The 17,791-nt window shown below is 36.8% G+C and overlaps 3 protein-coding genes across 3 annotated transcripts; 1 reads left to right on the top strand and 2 right to left on the bottom strand.

The window, feature by feature from the left end:
• Window positions 1-2,099: 2,099 nt before the first annotated feature.
• Window positions 2,100-8,010, top strand: LOC141646804 (uncharacterized). The gene is made up of 6 exons (XM_074454768.1): window positions 2,100-2,664; window positions 4,638-4,746; window positions 4,859-5,030; window positions 5,113-5,588; window positions 6,670-6,811; window positions 7,680-8,010. The coding sequence occupies exons 1-5, from the start codon at window positions 2,249-2,251 to the stop codon at window positions 6,790-6,792; spliced, it is 1,296 nt and encodes a 431-aa protein (XP_074310869.1). The 5' UTR covers window positions 2,100-2,248; the 3' UTR covers window positions 6,793-6,811; window positions 7,680-8,010.
• LOC141646803 (sodium/hydrogen exchanger 4) lies at window positions 7,993-12,849 on the bottom strand. Its single transcript, XM_074454767.1, has 14 exons — window positions 12,640-12,849; window positions 11,428-11,546; window positions 11,238-11,335; window positions 11,101-11,160; window positions 10,969-11,015; window positions 10,692-10,886; window positions 10,425-10,471; window positions 10,253-10,319; window positions 10,036-10,136; window positions 9,850-9,951; window positions 9,462-9,606; window positions 9,328-9,390; window positions 9,155-9,238; window positions 7,993-8,792 (listed from the first exon to the last, which is right to left on the bottom strand). Exons 1-14 carry the CDS (start codon window positions 12,793-12,795, stop codon window positions 8,505-8,507), a joined length of 1,572 nt encoding a protein of 523 aa, XP_074310868.1. The 5' UTR covers window positions 12,796-12,849; the 3' UTR covers window positions 7,993-8,504.
• Window positions 12,850-13,947: 1,098 nt separating this feature from the next.
• Window positions 13,948-17,338, bottom strand: LOC141646521 (carbon catabolite repressor protein 4 homolog 1-like). Its single transcript, XM_074454392.1, has 8 exons — window positions 17,325-17,338; window positions 16,856-17,225; window positions 15,786-15,866; window positions 15,403-15,611; window positions 14,952-15,207; window positions 14,702-14,855; window positions 14,096-14,596; window positions 13,948-14,043 (listed from the first exon to the last, which is right to left on the bottom strand). Exons 1-7 carry the CDS (start codon window positions 17,336-17,338, stop codon window positions 14,196-14,198), a joined length of 1,485 nt encoding a protein of 494 aa, XP_074310493.1. The 3' UTR covers window positions 13,948-14,043; window positions 14,096-14,195.
• Window positions 17,339-17,791: the final 453 nt, after the last annotated feature.

The raw sequence follows: 17,791 nt of genomic DNA, 5'->3' as shown, positions 1-17,791 counted from the left end.
ATCCGTGCTAACTATACAAAATAGCCCATTGGACACATATTAGAAAACCCCATCATTGATTTGTCACATTAGCTTCCAAAGTTGAGTTCCTCCCTCATATATAGGGATTCAACTCCATATATATGAATAGAAATCATGGAAGAACATTAATCTTGCATAAAGAAATCATAAAAAACTAAATATTCAAATGGACCTAACATTAAAAAATTGCTATTTAAACCAATTAAATTGTTCTCTTCAATTTGATGAGATGAAGAAGCTTGAAAAATGTGTACAATTATATACGGAGTATAGAACAATTGACTTCACAATTTTATGTGTTCATTCTCGAATTAAGAATTTGAAAGTTAATTGAGGAATAAATCTCGAGGACAATAAAGAGAGGAGAGAATAAAACAAAAATAAAGATATGAGAATATTTAGTTATCACCACCAACTCCATATCTGTCTCTTGAACCGCCAACCTTTTACCTCTCATGTCCACTTTTTATTCCAATCAACCACCGGCTAACCTCCCCTGTCCCCGTTATTGTCGACTTTATCTTAGCGCAATATAGTTGGCTCCGGTGGTGGGAAGCAATGCCGCGCAACCATGGTTGTGGGGCGAGTAGAGGCGGTGCTCGGAGTTCGATGATGCTCGCAGTGAGATGAAATAGAAGCAGTCACCAACACCAACCGCAAGAGCCTCCCTTGACCACCCATACGCTGGCGAAGACCCGATCACTTAAAATCGATACATATTTGTGGAAAGAGAGGGTGGTGGTGATGGTGGTTTCGTGGTAGTCATGGTGGCAATGGTGGTTTCGTGCTGCCGGCAGAAGTTGGTGTAGGAGTTCAGGCCATTGATGGTGGGTAGTGGTGCCGATGAGATGGAGAGTTGTGGTGGTTGTTATGGAGGGTTAATAATGGTGGTGCTTTAATTAAATTTAGGAAAAATGGCAAAATACTACCTATTATATTCAAGATTTTTCAAAATACTACATATTATATTTTTTTTTTCAAATTACTACCTACAAAAATACTAATCTTCCCAAATCGCTACCTTATACCTAAATTAGATCTTAATTGAGGTTAAATGACCAAAAATTCAGATTTTAATATGTTATACCAATTTTGCCCCTCATTAAACACTCCCTTAACCCATCCTCACCATTTCTAACACCACAAAAATCCACCACCACCATCATTACCACCACCACCGCGTCACCACAACCTAACCACGCGCGCAACCAAAGACCGTCCCGATCACCTTAATCCAGTCACACCCTAAACTGTATCCACCACCAGCCAAGTCCCACCACCATCACCACCGCACTCAAATCCCAACCAATCGAAAATCCTAGATCCAAGGAGGTTGTTGAGGGTGGTGGTGGGTGGATGAAAAGGATGAAAAAGGAAGGATTAGTAAGGGTATTATGAGTAGATTATATAGAATTCAATTAAAAAGGGTTAAATCAATGAAAGTCACCTAATAATGGTTAATTATGGTTAATTAAGTCCTAAATCTAGGTATTGGGTAGCAACTTAGGAAAAGTTGTAGCTTTGTAGGTAGTAATTTGAAAAAATAAATATAATATGTAGTATTTTGAAAAATATTGAAAGTATTAGGTAGTATTTTGCAATTGAGCCTTAAATTAACCATTATAATATGTAAAATAGAAGATTGATGGTTGGTTTACAGGTAGAGTATTATTAACGATGTGAAATGGACTATTTTGCCCCTGCTTTTTCTACTAAATCATTATTTTATACGAGCTTATGTACAACTTTGTCCAATTAATAAGAGAGCTTCAAATCCAATTTTCTGAAATCTCTTTGTGCCACCTCAGCTGGAAATGAGTCTTCTTTTATATATATAATGATAATGATAATGATAAGACTAGTAGATTAATCTTCAGGAATAAGACCAACTTATCCCTTTATTTCAAAGGTAAGAGGTAAGTTTAGTCACCAACTTTCAAACCACCTTAAAAAAGTTAAACATGATCCAGATCCAACCGATTGCTATCGATTTCAACAAATCCAAATCTTTTTGCACGTGTCCACTACCACACTCCCACCCCACCATCTCCCTTTCTCCCTCACTAAATCTCATAAACAAAGACACAAAACAAACACAGAGAGAGACAAGAAACAACCAACATCTTAGTTTAGAGAGAGAGAAGAGAGAGTTGTGGATAAGAAAGAACAAGTTAAAATTAATAGCCGTTATTTTCCCGTTAATTTTAATTATTTATTATTCACAATAATGGCGTCTGACCAACTAATTGCTGAAGGTTTACAATCCCTTTTCCGTGAAACAAACCCTAATTCCTTTAATTCCCTAAATCAAGTCGTTCTTCATCTTCAATCTAAATTAGGGTTTGATCTTTCTAATAAAATTGATTTTATTCGTTCCCAAATTAACCTCCTTTTCGCCCCTCCCCCTCCTCCGCCACCGCAACCGCAACCGCAACAACCGCTGTTGCAACAATTGCCAATTCATCATATAAACCCTAACCCTAACCCTAATTGTGTGGTTCAGCAAGCGTATGGGAATGTGCGACAGCATGTGTTTAGTAATCAGGGGTATTTTGCGAGAGGGCCAACTGAGATCAATTTTGCGAATCCTGGTGGTGGGATTGTTGGGAGTGATTCTGTTTCTACTCCTCCTGCTAAGGATAGGTTCGTCTTCGTCTTCATCTTTTCGCTTTGTTGTAATCGTTGTCGTTTTTGTTGTTTTTAAGCTTTTGGGTTGTGGAAAGTTGAGGTTTTGGATGAATGTATGGAAATGAAATGAATGGAGAGAGTATAGGGGTTCATGATTTAGTTCGATGGTGAAAAGTCCATGTTTTGAATGAATGTATGGAGAGAAGTATCGATTTATGGTTTAATTTGGTGGTGAAAACTGAAAAGTCGAGATTTTGAACGAATGTATGGAAATGAAATGAATGGAGAGAGTAGTATCGATTTATGAATTATTTTGATGGTGAAAAGTTGATATTTTGAACAAATGTATGGAAATGAAACGAATGGAGAGTGTATATCGGTTTATGAATTAATTTGGTGGTGAAAAGCTGAGATTTTGAACAAATGTATGGAAATGAAATGAATGGAGAGAGTAGTATGGATTTATGAATCATTTTGTTGGTGAAAAGTTGAGATTTTGAACATGTATGGAAATGAAATGAATGGACAGTATATATCGGTTTATGAATTAATTTGGTGGTGAAAAGTTGAGATTTTGAACAAATGTATGGAAGTGAAATGATTGGGGAGACTGGAGAGTAATATCGATAAATTGTTGGTGAAAAGTTGAGAGTTTGAACGAATGTATATGGAAATGAAATGAATGGAGAGTGTATATCGGTTTATGAACTAATTTGGTGGTGAAAAGTTGAGATTTTGAACAAATGTATAGAAATGAAATGAATGGAGAGAGTATGTTGGTTTATGATTTAATTTAGTGGTGAAAAGTTAAAATTTTGAAAAAAACATATGGAAATGAAATCAATGGAGGGAGTGTATCGAATTATGATTAAATTTGGTGTTGAAAAGTCGAGATTTTGAGTAAATGCGTGGAAATGAAATGGATGGAGAGGTTATATCCATGTATGAATTAATTTGGTTGTGAAAGGTCGAGATTTTGAACAAATGTATGGTAATGAATGAATGGTGGGAGTAATATCGATTTATGATTTAATTTGGTGGTGTTGCTTTTTAGGGTTTTATTTATTGATTGATTCAATTTTTGTATGAACTGTAGGGATGCTTTGTGTGTTTTATTCTGGCTAAAGATATTCGGACTTTTATGTGAAATTGAGCGTTTGTAGGGCTTGCTATGGTTGGATTAAAGTTTGTTAATTATTACTCCGTAATTGGGAGTTTCGAAGTAATTAAGATGTGTAGATGTGGTTTTAGAGGAATGATTTTACAGTGTGTTTAATAGCTGGGAGGAAGTTGCGCGTTTGAGTGTCATTATATTTTTTTGCTATTCGATTAGGGTTCGTCTTAGATTCCCTGCTATATAAATATAATGCTTTATAAAGATAGCGATAACGTGTTATGTTGAGATACTCACGATTTTCCATAAGTTAACTTTTATATTCTCCATTACTGGAAAAGATTTTTGGATTGACAGTTTGACACATTTGCAAATATGGGAAGCGAGAATGTAGACTACCGACTTAAAAACGAACACAAAAAACTTTTGCGGCGAACTTTTTTGAAGCTATTGCCCCATTAGCCCGACTCATAAGTTACATTCGCTACATTACTATATTGGATTGCATTTGCAATGTGGGTGCCCTTGTCTCTTAAGCAAAATTTTTATGTTCGTTATATTGCCGGTCTAGTATAATTCTCTCACTGCAAGTTCAGCACTGGCCGGTGAGTATCTTTTGAAATTATTTGGATTCCATGATCGATGATAGCTTGACTCCTTGTATATTTAAGTGAAGGCACACTGTCTTTATCGGCGGCAACAAAAATGGAAGTAAATAATGCATGGAGGGCTTTGTGATTAGCGAAACTGACAATAATTTCTACTCATGGATGTCAACTTCCCATTCTTCTGCTTAACCACGTGTTTATATTTCCTGTTGAAGTTATCATTCTTTAATTTTACTGTATTGTTTTCCACCTTTTTTTTGTTACAGCGACCAAAAACCAAAAAGAAGAGGGGGTTCAGGTGGGTTAAATAAACTCTGTGGTGTGACACCTCAGCTTCAGGCAATTGTTGGCCAACCGACCATGCCCAGAACGGAGGTTTGGTATCTTTATCAGTATTTCCTAGTGTATTTTACATATTTTTAGGTTTTCTTCGCTAGCGACTCTACTCTCCTCAGTAGTTTAGTAATTGTGTATCTACATGGTGTAGATTGTGAAGCAACTTTGGGCTTATATAAGGAAGCACAATCTTCAAGATCCAAGTAACAAAAGAAAGATAATTTGCAATGAAGAGTTGCGACTGGTATTTGAAGTTGACTGTACAGATATGTTTCAGATGAACAAGCTACTGGCAAAACACATTCTACGCCTTGATCCTACAAGTGTGTAAAATTTTCTGAGTGTTTATTTATAGGGTATGCGCATATTAAGATGCATTTTAAGTCCATGTTCTGATGGTTGCAGAGGATTCTGGACAACAGTCGAAGAAACCGAAGGTTGAGGAGTCTCAAGTTCCAAGCTCTCAGGCTGCTCCTTCTGTTGTGAAAACTGAAGCACCGGCAAATACTTTTGGTACCAGCGAGACAAAAACGCCTCAATCAAATGTGTACAAGTGTATTGAGGTGCCGGAAAAAGTGAAGGTTGAGGAGTGTGAAGCTCCTAGCTCTGAGACTGTTCCTCCCATTTTAATTTCCGGAGCACTGGGAAATACGCTTGCTACCAGTGAAATTACAATGCCTCAACCAGATATGTACAAGTGTATTAAGGAGGAGCGGGAGAAAGTGAAGGTTGAGGAGTGTCAAGCTTCAAGCTCTGAGACTGTTCCTCCTATTGTAATTTCCGAAGCACTGGCAAATTTTTTTGGAACCAGTGAAATGAAAATGGCTCAATCAGATGTGTATAAGCGGATTGAGGAGTATATCAAGACCGAAGGTTTGAAAGTGAGTGTCTTGTTTAAAAGCCCCGTCATTTTTTAAATTGATCCTGCTTTCTATATTCTCTATGTAATTTCAATGCTGAGTCGTTTACACTTTAAATGATTCGTTCTGGCCTTTATTAGGGTTTTGAATGGTACCACAGTGCGACATAATCCGAAGCCTTTTATAGTGGGCTGCTCGATTGCGACCTGTTATAACTTTCATATATGTTTTGAGGCTCTCCATTGGATGACTCCACTTTCATTCAATGACACTCTATTCCCAAGTGTATTTCATGCAATGACACCCTATTCCCAAGTGTATTATGACTGCTATCACCGAACCATTTATCACCACATGAGAATACTGGTTCAAATTTAAAAAGTTTTGACATTTATTTATCTTTATCTGACATTTTTTTGGTTTAATGAAGATTGTTTAGAAATTGTTGTGCTTGTTTGGTATCATCTACCATTAATGATGGTAATTTGAACGAGAGGTATGTATCGGAAAATGTTGGCCTGTTTTTCTTATTCTCTACCCAGTAGGTTGCCTAGTTAGTAAGACTACGAATTCATAATATGCAACACTCAACTTAATAGAGTATCTGATGCATGGATTTTAGTCAAACGCCGTGATATTAATACTCAAAATAGATGCACGTGAATCAGATTAAATTTGCGTGGATTGGGCAAATAAGAAGCCTTCTTAAATCTTAAGTTCTGACTGCAAAAGTACAAGTAACGGCGTAGTATGGCTGCAGACAGCTCATGCATTCACTGTTTTTTCATCTTCATAAATGACTTGTATCATTGTCCTATACATGACTTTCTAACACACATGGTAATTTGTAAAATTATACTATCGAGGTTGGTCTACACCTAGGACAAAAAGGTTGGTCTACACTATTAGTGGGGAGTATCGACTATCGATCCCAATATCTGGATACTAGGTATGTCATATTGTCATATACTATGGCAGAGAGTGTTTATTTTAGTAGGTCTGCGTACTTCCGCACTAAATCCTCATAGAGTTTAGTGGTTTAGATTATTTTTGGAAAACTGACTGATTTTTTATCGTATTTAATTTTTATGAAAATTTACAGGACCCCGAGAATTCAATGGTCAGGTGTGATCCAAAGCTTCAGCAACTATTGGGATGTGAAAGCATTAATGCCTCTGCAATTCCTGACACTTTATCTCGTAATCATCTTTCCCAGCAAGCATGAGTGCATGACGCTCCATCGGGTTAGTAAGGATTTGTGTTTAACTTATGTTTTGTGAACAGCTGTATCTGGTCACTTTTAGCGACACTGTTTTCTTTAACTGCTTCTGGGTTACCTATGTAAGGATCAATGGTTGATGCGAAGGAGCATCAACACACAACATGAACATTACCCTGTGCCTCGATGGCTCCTGCAAATTGCGGGGTAAAGGGGGTTCAGATGTATGTAGCCTTACCCCCGTGTTAATAACAACTCAAAGAGGCTGTTTCTGAATGACCCAAGATGAAAATTGCTTGTCATATTAAGACTGATAACGATTACACTACTTTGTCATTATTTTCTTTAAATACTGTTATTTCCTACCTTTTGCCTTGTCATAGCTAGCTTTCATTTCTGTTATCTGTACATGTTAAGCTTCTTTTTTAATTCAAATTAGACGTATAGTCACAAATTTCATCTTGAAAATACAAATTTGTAATGGAAAAACAGGGTGTCCCGTTCGTATCCCACAGATTAACCGACTAATACGAAGAATTGATGTAGCATGTAGTATGATTCATCTAACTGAACTTTTGCAGTCTCTTAGAACATGCCATGGTCCGCGTGTTTTTGCAAGGCTACTGCCTATGTTAGACTTGATTAGTATTTTTTAACACGCGTTTGTGTTTAATGCCTGGTTTTGGCCATTTTATGAAAAATGCTGGTATTTTGGCGTAAAATTAAGTGTTCCCACTAGACACTCATGTCTGGGTGTCCAATGTCCACTGTTCGATACATCTGACGTATTTTTACATTTACATCTGACGTGATTAGGAGGGGTTTCGTATAATGTTGCTGTACTTTATCATCAGGTGGGCTTACCTAAGCACTGACCCTTTTGTTATGTGCAGGCGATGCTCGATGGGTGATGGTAGGAGGTTTAGCAAGTAGATCATGTCAATTAGTTTGGACAGTATGTAGTTGTGAGTAGTAGGGATGACTGTAACTCTGTAACTAGACTCTAAGCAAGGTTATAGGTGAAATCGCAAGTCATTTGGAGAATCGTATTTATACTATGATCTTCCTAATACAGTAAACACTGACCCCAAATCATTTGGGATTAAGGCTCTTGTGTTGCTGTTCTTCCTAATACAGTACGCGTCTGTAGGTTTTAGAACTAATGAAGACCCGTTGTATGAAATGTTTATTCATAACTATTTAGTGTTTGTTGCTTCAGCGTAATTTCCATCGTTTTTAATCAAAAGAAATAATGTTAAATACAACCCTGTTGTATTTAAGCATTTAATTAACTTAGAAATTAAATTACACACAAATATTAAGGATTTATTTCCTTTTATAGCTTCTTAAATACCGCCCTAAGGGCTGTATTTATCATTTCCCGTGAATTAATTGCGTGCCACAAACAAATTGAAAAAGGCACTTGCTTCTGTAACTTTCCTACAGTACTTGTTCTACCAAAATTTACGCTTCTCGAGATGTTACTTCTTATATACTGGATTAAAATGAAACATTGCTTGATCAAAGTAGTTTCGAGCTTTACTCATGCAACCAAGGCAACTGTTCTAACTAGAGGGAACAGAAATGCTAGACCAATCCGCAATTCTTATCAGTGATGCTTACTGCTTTTCTGCAATGCATCAGTTGTTGAACCAAGTGTGTGTAATGTCTCTCGTGACTTGCGCGTAGAATAATCTTACTCAGGGGTCCCCACGCCACTATCCGTCTTGGCTCTGATTTGGTTGTCTTTGCTGGTTGCCAGCAGGTCCACCGAAGGTAGGGCGCATGTAAGCATCATCGAACTTCCTCCAATAAGAATGTATGATATGGATCGGTCTCTCCATCAACAATGCCAAACTGTCCTTTGCCCGACTCAGATTCGTGGATGCAGATTCATCCATGGAAAGCATTGGCAGTGTGAGGTCTTCTTTCGGAGTCTTTGACTCCTGAGGCGGAGTGTGTGGGACTAGGTATAGTATTAGCGGCTTTGTAAGAAACCCGAAAACCTGAATAACCACAAGTAACCCATTGAGGAGATTTGTCAAGTAAATTGAAGACGGGTTAAAGTAAAGATCGTGCTAAACCCAAAGAATCTTCGCTTCGCGATAAATCTCAATTTTGTCTACCACAATTTCCCGGAAAAAACCAAAGATGTCTTAGTCTAGTGGTTAACACAGAGGTATTGTGGACAATAGGTCCTAGGTTCGAATCCCGCCTCTCCTCTATTGTAATGCGACTAGTGCGCGCTTCGTTTAGCCAAAAAAAAAAAAAATCCAGAAAAAACTTGCAAAATTGTTTTAATTATTAAATTCAGAATTCGAGCTATAGTTTCGCTACAACAATTAGGAGAAATAGATTTGTGACATACCAATGTTGTGAAAAGAACTACAATCACAGTGACGGTAACCATGGTAGCATTGACAGTGTCCAGAGTAATCCCGGAGTATGTAAACTACATCACAAAATGATCACAATAATTAGGAAAGGAACCGCTAAAACTAGACTTCACATTGGAAGACGACTTATGAAAGCGATAAAAACCTGTTTAAATGCCAAAGCAATGGAGACGGCTCCTCTCATAAGCCCTGCCCACCATATAATTACCTAAAAAAGCAGCAGCTAGTAATGTTATGACATTCAGGATCGGGAAGTTACCATTTTACGAGAAAGATTACCTGCTTTCTGCATGAAATTGATGATCCTTGTCTGCGATCTCTATTCATGCGATTAGATATGGCAGATAGAGGAAACACAAAGGCGGCACGTCCAAGTAGTATCAGTAAGACCACAGTGGCGTAGATGCCCATTAATCTCCTGAAGCTGCAGATAGCAAAAAAAAAGCATACGTCATAAATAATACTCCCTCCTAGTCTGAGTGTTGGTTCCCTTTCTTTTAGGCACCAAAATTGAGGAAATGAATTTGGACCACACAAAACTTACAAATAAAGGAAATGGGAACCAACACCAGAAACATGGAAATGGAAAAGGGAACCAACACTCAGACTAGGAGGGAGTATGGTTTTAAGTAACATACGGTCAAAGATTTCAAAGACGGGAAGATACCTCAACTTGGTCATTTTCCATTTCTCGATATCAAAAACATCAGTACCGACATAAAGGAAAATGAAGGTTTCCGCTATAAATGACATGGTTGCAAATATATGCCTGCAAATTTTGGGAACAACAAAATTTTCACACCAAAATCAGAAATCAACTACGGGATTTACATTTCTAGCAAGGTTAACGTACCTTGTCGTGATCCTAGAATTTTCGGTAATGTTATACCACGCATAATGTGACATGACAATGCCGCAGAAGAAAACAGTCAAAATTCCGCTCAACAGCAACAGCTGCACAGGCCAAAACATTAAAAAAAAAAAAAACGAAAAGAAATGATGCCATCAGTATGGTGACCGCCTTGAAGCAGAAACTCGAAAATATCTTGGACTCTTAAGAGTATACTTGCCTCGGCCAACATGTATGACAGGTATGCCATCAGAATCATGATGGCGATTTCCCGATCTGTTGAATGTCTATCAAGGCCATTTGTACAAAATACATTACTTTCCACTTAATGGTGCTGCGAAAGTGCGAAATATAATAATCACCAAAGAAAACTCGATGAATTAAGCACTTACCTACCGAAATATAAGACTCTTAGAACATACGCAGTCAGAAGTCCGGCCTGCAGGAATATGGATATACTCAGAAACAATATACGAAGTACACACAAGAATCAATAGGATTTGCGAAACTGTCACATGTTCTGAAACACGTTTCAGACTGATATCTCTATCAAATACGGAGTATCAACCTATCTATATGTATGAGGCGATAATGACGTTACCACATAAGCTAGCTGGTATCGCTTTAATGAAGAAATTTACAAGGATATAATCACTCACAGTAATCCCGAGTGCAGTGCTTGCAAAGAAAAGATACAGAAAGTCACCAAATACGCCTGCAATTGTTCCGGCTCCAACCCTGTTCACATCAAGTTTCTGAATTGCATTGAACAAAACTACTGATGTTGCATCATTTACCACCCCTTCCCCAAAGACAAGGCTGTATAACAGCGGAGTCTCGTCTTGATTAAGAACCTACACAAAAAATTGACCTTATGAAATTGACTTCCCTTGGAAAAGAACGTCGAATTTATCTAACCGGAATAGATCAACTGACCTGAAGTGTGCAGACGGTGTCTGTCGACGAGAAAATAGTTCCAATAGCTAAATAAGCAGAAAATTGTTTTTGCATCATCAGTTTCTCAGACAGTCAAGGGATATGTAGAATCTTAACTAAATAGGGTCTTACCAAGATAATCCCGCGCTGTCAGTCCGACTAAACCTACTTTAGGGAACAGCCACCAGCAACCTAAACAGACAGGATTTAGTTTTCAAGGACGCGCAAATTCAGATTTTTAAAAGGTTTGATTTTGTTCAGCAGATTACCTGCTGCAATGACAGATGTTGATATAATCACACCGATGATTCCGAAAAGCATAATAGTCAAGAAGTTTTGGAAAAATTGTTTCTTCTTAACCTGAAATCTGTATGGCATAGGCAACCAGAAGCACTACCATTATGATACTTAGCTCAATGATGCAAGAACAAATAAATTACATGTTTTTATTATCCTTACCCAGCATTGAAGATAATTGGTGGCAGCAGATAAATGAAGAACAGTTCTTCGTCGAATCGTAAAATGTGAGAATTTTTTCCCTTGCTAATGAACAATATGATCATCCCAGTTAAGCATCCCTGATGAAAACAGTAATACCAAATTGTAACTTACACATTTGAGTGTTTAACCATTAGACTCAAATCATGTTAAGCACAAATTCTTGTTTAAACGAGCATATTCGTCTTAAACTTAAAATGGGTCACGGGTCAAATAGGATTAAACGGTAATTTTTGCTTAAGACGGGTCAAATACTACCACATGGTGGTAATAAAGATGAAACCTTTTGCATTTCGTAGGCCTCTTGCCATGTGATTTGGTATGCATTTAACCCGTCTTATATGAGAATTTATGTAGGAATTAGGATAAATGAGACAAAACAGAAATGCCTAGGGACCAGCAAAAAGCTTTGTCTAATCTATCCAAGTGGGGTAATTTTGACCCGTTATAAATTTAACACCATTATATCCGTCTTACGAGAGACTGACAACTAATTAAGTGATTGCAATATTAAATCTAAAAATTCATCACTCTAATTACCACCTAGACTTAGGTCATAGTTACATAATAAGGTCATAGTTACATAATAACATGAAATTGACCAAGATAACTCATTCACTCCACACTTATACAATCACCAATTACTATACTCTCTCTGTCTCCGTCTCAGTCATTTATTTATCTTTTATACTCCCTCCGATTCAGAGGGATGGTAACCCTAACCTAAAATGGATGAACCAAACCAATGGTAATATATTGGCATGAAAAATAACTAAATTACCTTACATACCCTATCTATTTACAACTTTACCATCAACTCACCAACTGGGTGACTACTTATTTAATCCACCTAAACTCATGTGTCCCAATCAATATTTCCTATCCTCACTTTTCCACCTTTCCTTAAATAACCACTATTTGCTTATGTTTACATCTATCTGGATCGGATGGAGTATTATTTTTGAGGAATATTTTAATGAAAAGTAACAAATGATTGGGACGAAGTGAGTACCAAGTTACTAGCATAACATTATTCAATATTAAGGGTGCCCTACTTGTTAAAACATGTAAAGAGGGTTGCACCAAGACTCGATACCAGAGCCTAGTACCATCCAGTGACGTCCTATAATTATCCGTAAAAAAAAAAGGGAGAGTAAGTAAAGAAAGACATACAATAACAATAGCAGTGATGGATTCATTAACCCAACGATTCTCTTCAAGCAAGTGACCTACAACCAAACAAAAGCATAAAACTGCTATAAACACTGATATTGGCACTACTTGTGCATGCCCACTTTCTCCCATATTTTTCACTATTTCCACTCCCATTTTCACTCTTTCCAAGCTTCAACACTGTTCCACTATCAAGATTTTTTTTAAAAAAAATTAATTTGATTTATTTATAATATTGGTTGATTTTATTCGGAAGTACAAAGTTCAATTAGTGTGTTAACACGTGGAGGGTACAGGGTACTATTGCTTTACGTGTAATATGGTAGAGGTGTTGTTTGTCAGACATGAGAACTTCAACGTTTGTTTTGTCATGTTGGAGTTATTCGGGTTATTCGGGTCGGTTTAATTGAATCCGTTTTTAAAAAAATGCTCAAAAATAAAGTATTTGTTGTTTTGAGTCGGTTTTGAAAAATATTTGTCAAAATGGTTTATTTTTTATTCTTTTTTGAAGTTCTGTCGGTTGAAGTCAAAAATTGTTATAAAGACACATCACTACGCTGTTGATAACGTGTTTCCTTCCCAAAACACGCCATTGGTAGTGGCGTGTTTCGGGTCCAGAAATCCTGAGCCTACGTGGACACCATTTTGAGAAATATTTTCAAAACCGACCCAAAACGACAAATACTTTATTTTTGAGCATTATTTTAAAAAATCAGTTCGGTTTAATTCGAGTTATTGTTGAAAGGGTTGGATATTTTGTATTGGGTCCTGTTTTTTTTGGTCTATCGGGAGCTACACAGGTGATTTAATTTTGATGTTGACGAGATTTGAACTCACGTCATTAACTCCACTTTTTAGGACTTTAGCAACTGACTACTGAGTTAAGCTTATGTTCGGATATGTTAGGTTGGATTATTTCGAGTTCCTTTAGAAAAATGAATTAGCATTACCGGGTGGATGTGAATTGTGATCGGTGATTAAAGGTGATATGTCAGAAGAAGGGATAATGGAACATAAGATGGAATACGAAAATGAAAAAGAGAGGACGAGGACGAGGACGAGGACGGTTAGACAGTAGACACTGGCAGGATTAGCAGCATGCTGTATTCTAAGGTTCATACTCGAAACTCAGCCGATTGATTGTTAGTACCTTAGGAACATAAACTGTTGTTTCTGCATTACATTGCTGCATGTTGTATTAATATTGAACTGAGCCTCTGGGGTGAAGGAATTGTGATTCTTTATATGCATTCTTCTGTTCCTGCTCGACTCTTGACTGTGGTTATGAGACCAATTTAGCAAGGAAAAAAAAATGGACGCAGCTAACTGAGGCGGCTGATTAATCATGACAGTGAATGCTGCATTTAAACCAGAAAAATCTAACAATTAGATAAAGTATATGGGCTGCATTAAGTATGAGACCCGAAAGCTACAGGAAATAAATCTTCTTCCAAACTTGCATTATGCCTTAATGCTCAGAAAGTATAATGTGCAGAAACTAATTGACGAATCACTAGAAGTCAGTCGCAACCATAGCGGACTATGTTTGCAGGAAATTAATCTTCCTCCATACTTGCATTATGCTCTTTGCTGCTGGATGTTTCGCATTCCTGATCAGCAGCATCTTTGCTTGTAGACGTCTCGTATTCTTCATAAACAGACTCTTTTCTGCTGGATGTTTCGCATTCCTGATCAGCAGCAGCTTCTTTGTTTGCAGATGTTTCAGGTTCTTGATCATTAGTGTCCTTGCTACTACATGGCGAATTTTCATCTCGCTTATTCCAGATATCAGCAACTGGCTGTCTCAGGAATTTAGCCTGCTCGACAACCATTTTCCGCTTCTTTTTTAGCTGCATATTTGCCATGAGAGCTATGTGGTCTGATGGCCAATCTTCTGTTGGTAGCACCTCGACATCATCAATTGGCTCTAGAATTCCCTCCACGCTGAATTCTTCCTCTGACAGACAACACACACGGTGAGTTTTAAGTTTTAACTTTTAATCATTTTCTTGTATGTATACGAAAAGTAATATATATAGCTCATTTCATAACTATTCCGTACTTGTATAAAAGATGTAGTCAATCGTGTTTTTGAAATATTCCACTGCGTTTGAGGCTGTTGTGAATATAGGCTCCATTGTTTTAGGGTTCATTCTTCTGCATTCCTTTAGCCCTTTGTGACTCCCTGGCTTAAAAACTGTCGAATATGCGCTTTCCTGAATCATTCAGAAATACCAACATTTAGTCATTAACCAAATTTCGACTTCTTTTCTGCATAAATTCCCGTAACTCAAGGATAAACACAATCATACCAGCGAGGCTGCCATGGGTGGTACGTTCAAAAACAAGCCTAGATCTATGCCAGGTTTCTCAACTGTCGGCACTGCCTTATTTGTCGCTACTGTCCCATCTTTTGGCGCTGTCTTATCTGTTGCCACTGTCTCATCTGTCACCACTGTCTTATCTGTCGCTGCTGTCTCATCTTTTGGTGCCGTCTCATCTGTTGACGCTTTCTTAACTTCCGCAGGTTTAGGCATCTGCCGATTTGTGATCATCATATATGGTTCACTGCAAAATTGAATAACCTAGTTAACTGATCCTGCAACCAGTGAGCTAAAAAAAATTCTGTTCAAATCTGCTGTGAATGCTGCGATTGACTGAAAAAGCGCGGATTTTGTAAGAAGTAAAATCTCCATTCACAGCAATTCTCTCCTGAGCAAAAGCCCTAGATCTTTTCCATAGATAGCATTAACAGTAACATACCTCTTCGGAATAATGTTAAAATCTCCTGCAACAATAATTGGGATTTTCTCTTTTTCAATGATTGACAATCCCTTAAGCAGCAGATAGGTTTGAAGCAATTTGACATCAGACAATTCTTCGTTTGCTGTAAGATGCACAGTCACTATGAAAATCATTATTTTCTTTTTTTGGGGTCGAAACTCCAGCATACAGCCAATCCCAGCTTTATCCTGCAAAACCAAATTGCAGGATCTAAATGCATTCCAAATAATCGAAACAGAAACTGAAAGAATGCTCTTTGCAGGATCAGTTAACTAGGATCAGAAACATGAAATTGCAGGATCTAATGCATTCTAAATAATCGAAACGTATCTCTGAAAATAAATTTTCAGAAATTACTTTACCTTCAGGTATCTAATTGCATTTTCAGGGTTTTCCAGGTTATGATCTCTCAGAAACTGGCGTGCAGCACGACGAAAATTTATCTGCATTTTTACATGGAATTGCCTGTCAGTACTACAACAACTACATTAATCAGTACGCTTTCGCGAGTCTATATTTGCTAGATGGGATCCCGGAACATCATAAAATATGTTTTTGTACAGTTTTCCCAAATTTTATGCTACAAAAAGTAAAATTCATTCCTGTTAAGTTTTTTTTTCAGGTGTCACGTCGCTGAAACTGTCGAAATAGGTTGGTCCTACTCGCGACATTACATCAGTACATGACCATATTTTGAGCCGGTCTTAGCCATATACATGACACAATGTTCAAGATTACGACTGCAACATTTTGCGACCAGAAACGGTAAAAAATGCAGAATGATCAAGAAGACAGGAATGATCAAAAACACAATTTCTTAAAATCTCGGTAATATATCCAAGAAAACAGAAATTCATCCAAGAAATCGAAACAGAAAATTATACATTGCACCTTATACATGACACAATGTTCAGGATTACGACTACAACATCTTGCGACCAGAGACGGTATACAATACCATTCTGCCCATATTGCAGAAACATCAGATATTCAGATGAACAGCAGACGAAAAACCCATTTCAATTACGATGACAGTAAACCGATCAAAACACATTTTCAGCATCTTAATGAATTTTTACAGTCAAATTTTCTTAAAACCTCAGTAATTTATCCAAGAAAACAGATAACTCATCCAAGAAATCAAAACAGAAAATTATACATGACACAATGTTCCAAGATTACGACTGCAACATTTTGCGACCAGAGACGGTATACCATACCATTCTGCCCATATTGCAGAAACATCAGATATTCAGATGAACAGCAGACGAAAACCCATTTCAATTACGATGACAGTAAGCCGATCAAAACACATTTTCAGCATCTTAATGAATTTTTACAGTCAAATTTTCTTAAAACCTCAGTAATTTATCCAAGAAAACAGATAATTCATCCAAAAAATCGAAACAGAGAATTATGCATTGTACTGTACCTTATAAGGCCCATACGGGGAATTTTTATTAACTCGAAAACTCGAACTCTTGTAAAAAATGGCACATCCCATCTTGAAATTGTTCCCTGGACCAAAATACATATCATTTCTTTCGGTATTCATTATGTATTCGTATCCATGTACGAGCAACTGAGGACCAAAAAATTCTGTAACATCTGTATCAACAACTTCTTGCAGACACATAACATCAGCTTTGTAGTCCTTTAATTCTTCAAGCAACTTAGATTTCCTTTCATCCCAATTTGTTGTAGTTGGTACATGTGCTGCCAAAATGTTGTAAGTTAATATTTTTATCGAGTTTTCGTCTTTTCCGAGACTTCCATCGTTGCCATGGTAATCTATCATCTTCCTGCAACATTGTAAGGTAAAAAAAAATGGGTTAAAAACTTGAAATTAGTAAAAAATGTAAATAAGTTTTGATGAATTTTTGTTGTTCAAGAATTTTTACCTTTTGTTGACCATTTTTACTGTGGAAATTATAAGAATCTTGATATAATTAGTAACAGTTACTTGTCTGTTTTTTCTGTTTAGCAAGTGTTGTTTATATAGTTACCCGTATTATTCGTTTATATGAGTCGGGTAAGTATTGTGTAAGACGGTTTTGTAATAAAGGTAAGACTTCTCGTTGACTGAAATTATATGAGTTTGACAAATATTTTCTTTATTGTACGGAGTAGTTTTTATTTTTTATTTTTTTTTGTAAAAGATTTTATGCAAATTAGCTTAATTGATTATATGTATTTACTAACTCTTGTAGAGTAATCAATATATATATATAAAAGAGGCTTTTTTCAGGCAATTCTAGAGACTCCAACTTTAATGAAACACGTTAAATAGATAAATAATAGAGAAATTTTAAAAATATTAATGATAAAATTTAAATAAGATAGAGAGAGTAAATTACAAAAAGATTGA

The sequence above is a fragment of the Silene latifolia genome, chromosome 3, assembly GCF_048544455.1.
Source record: "Silene latifolia isolate original U9 population chromosome 3, ASM4854445v1, whole genome shotgun sequence".
Classification (NCBI taxonomy): Eukaryota; Viridiplantae; Streptophyta; class Magnoliopsida; order Caryophyllales; family Caryophyllaceae; genus Silene; species Silene latifolia.
This window is presented reverse-complemented; position numbering and strand designations above follow the sequence as displayed.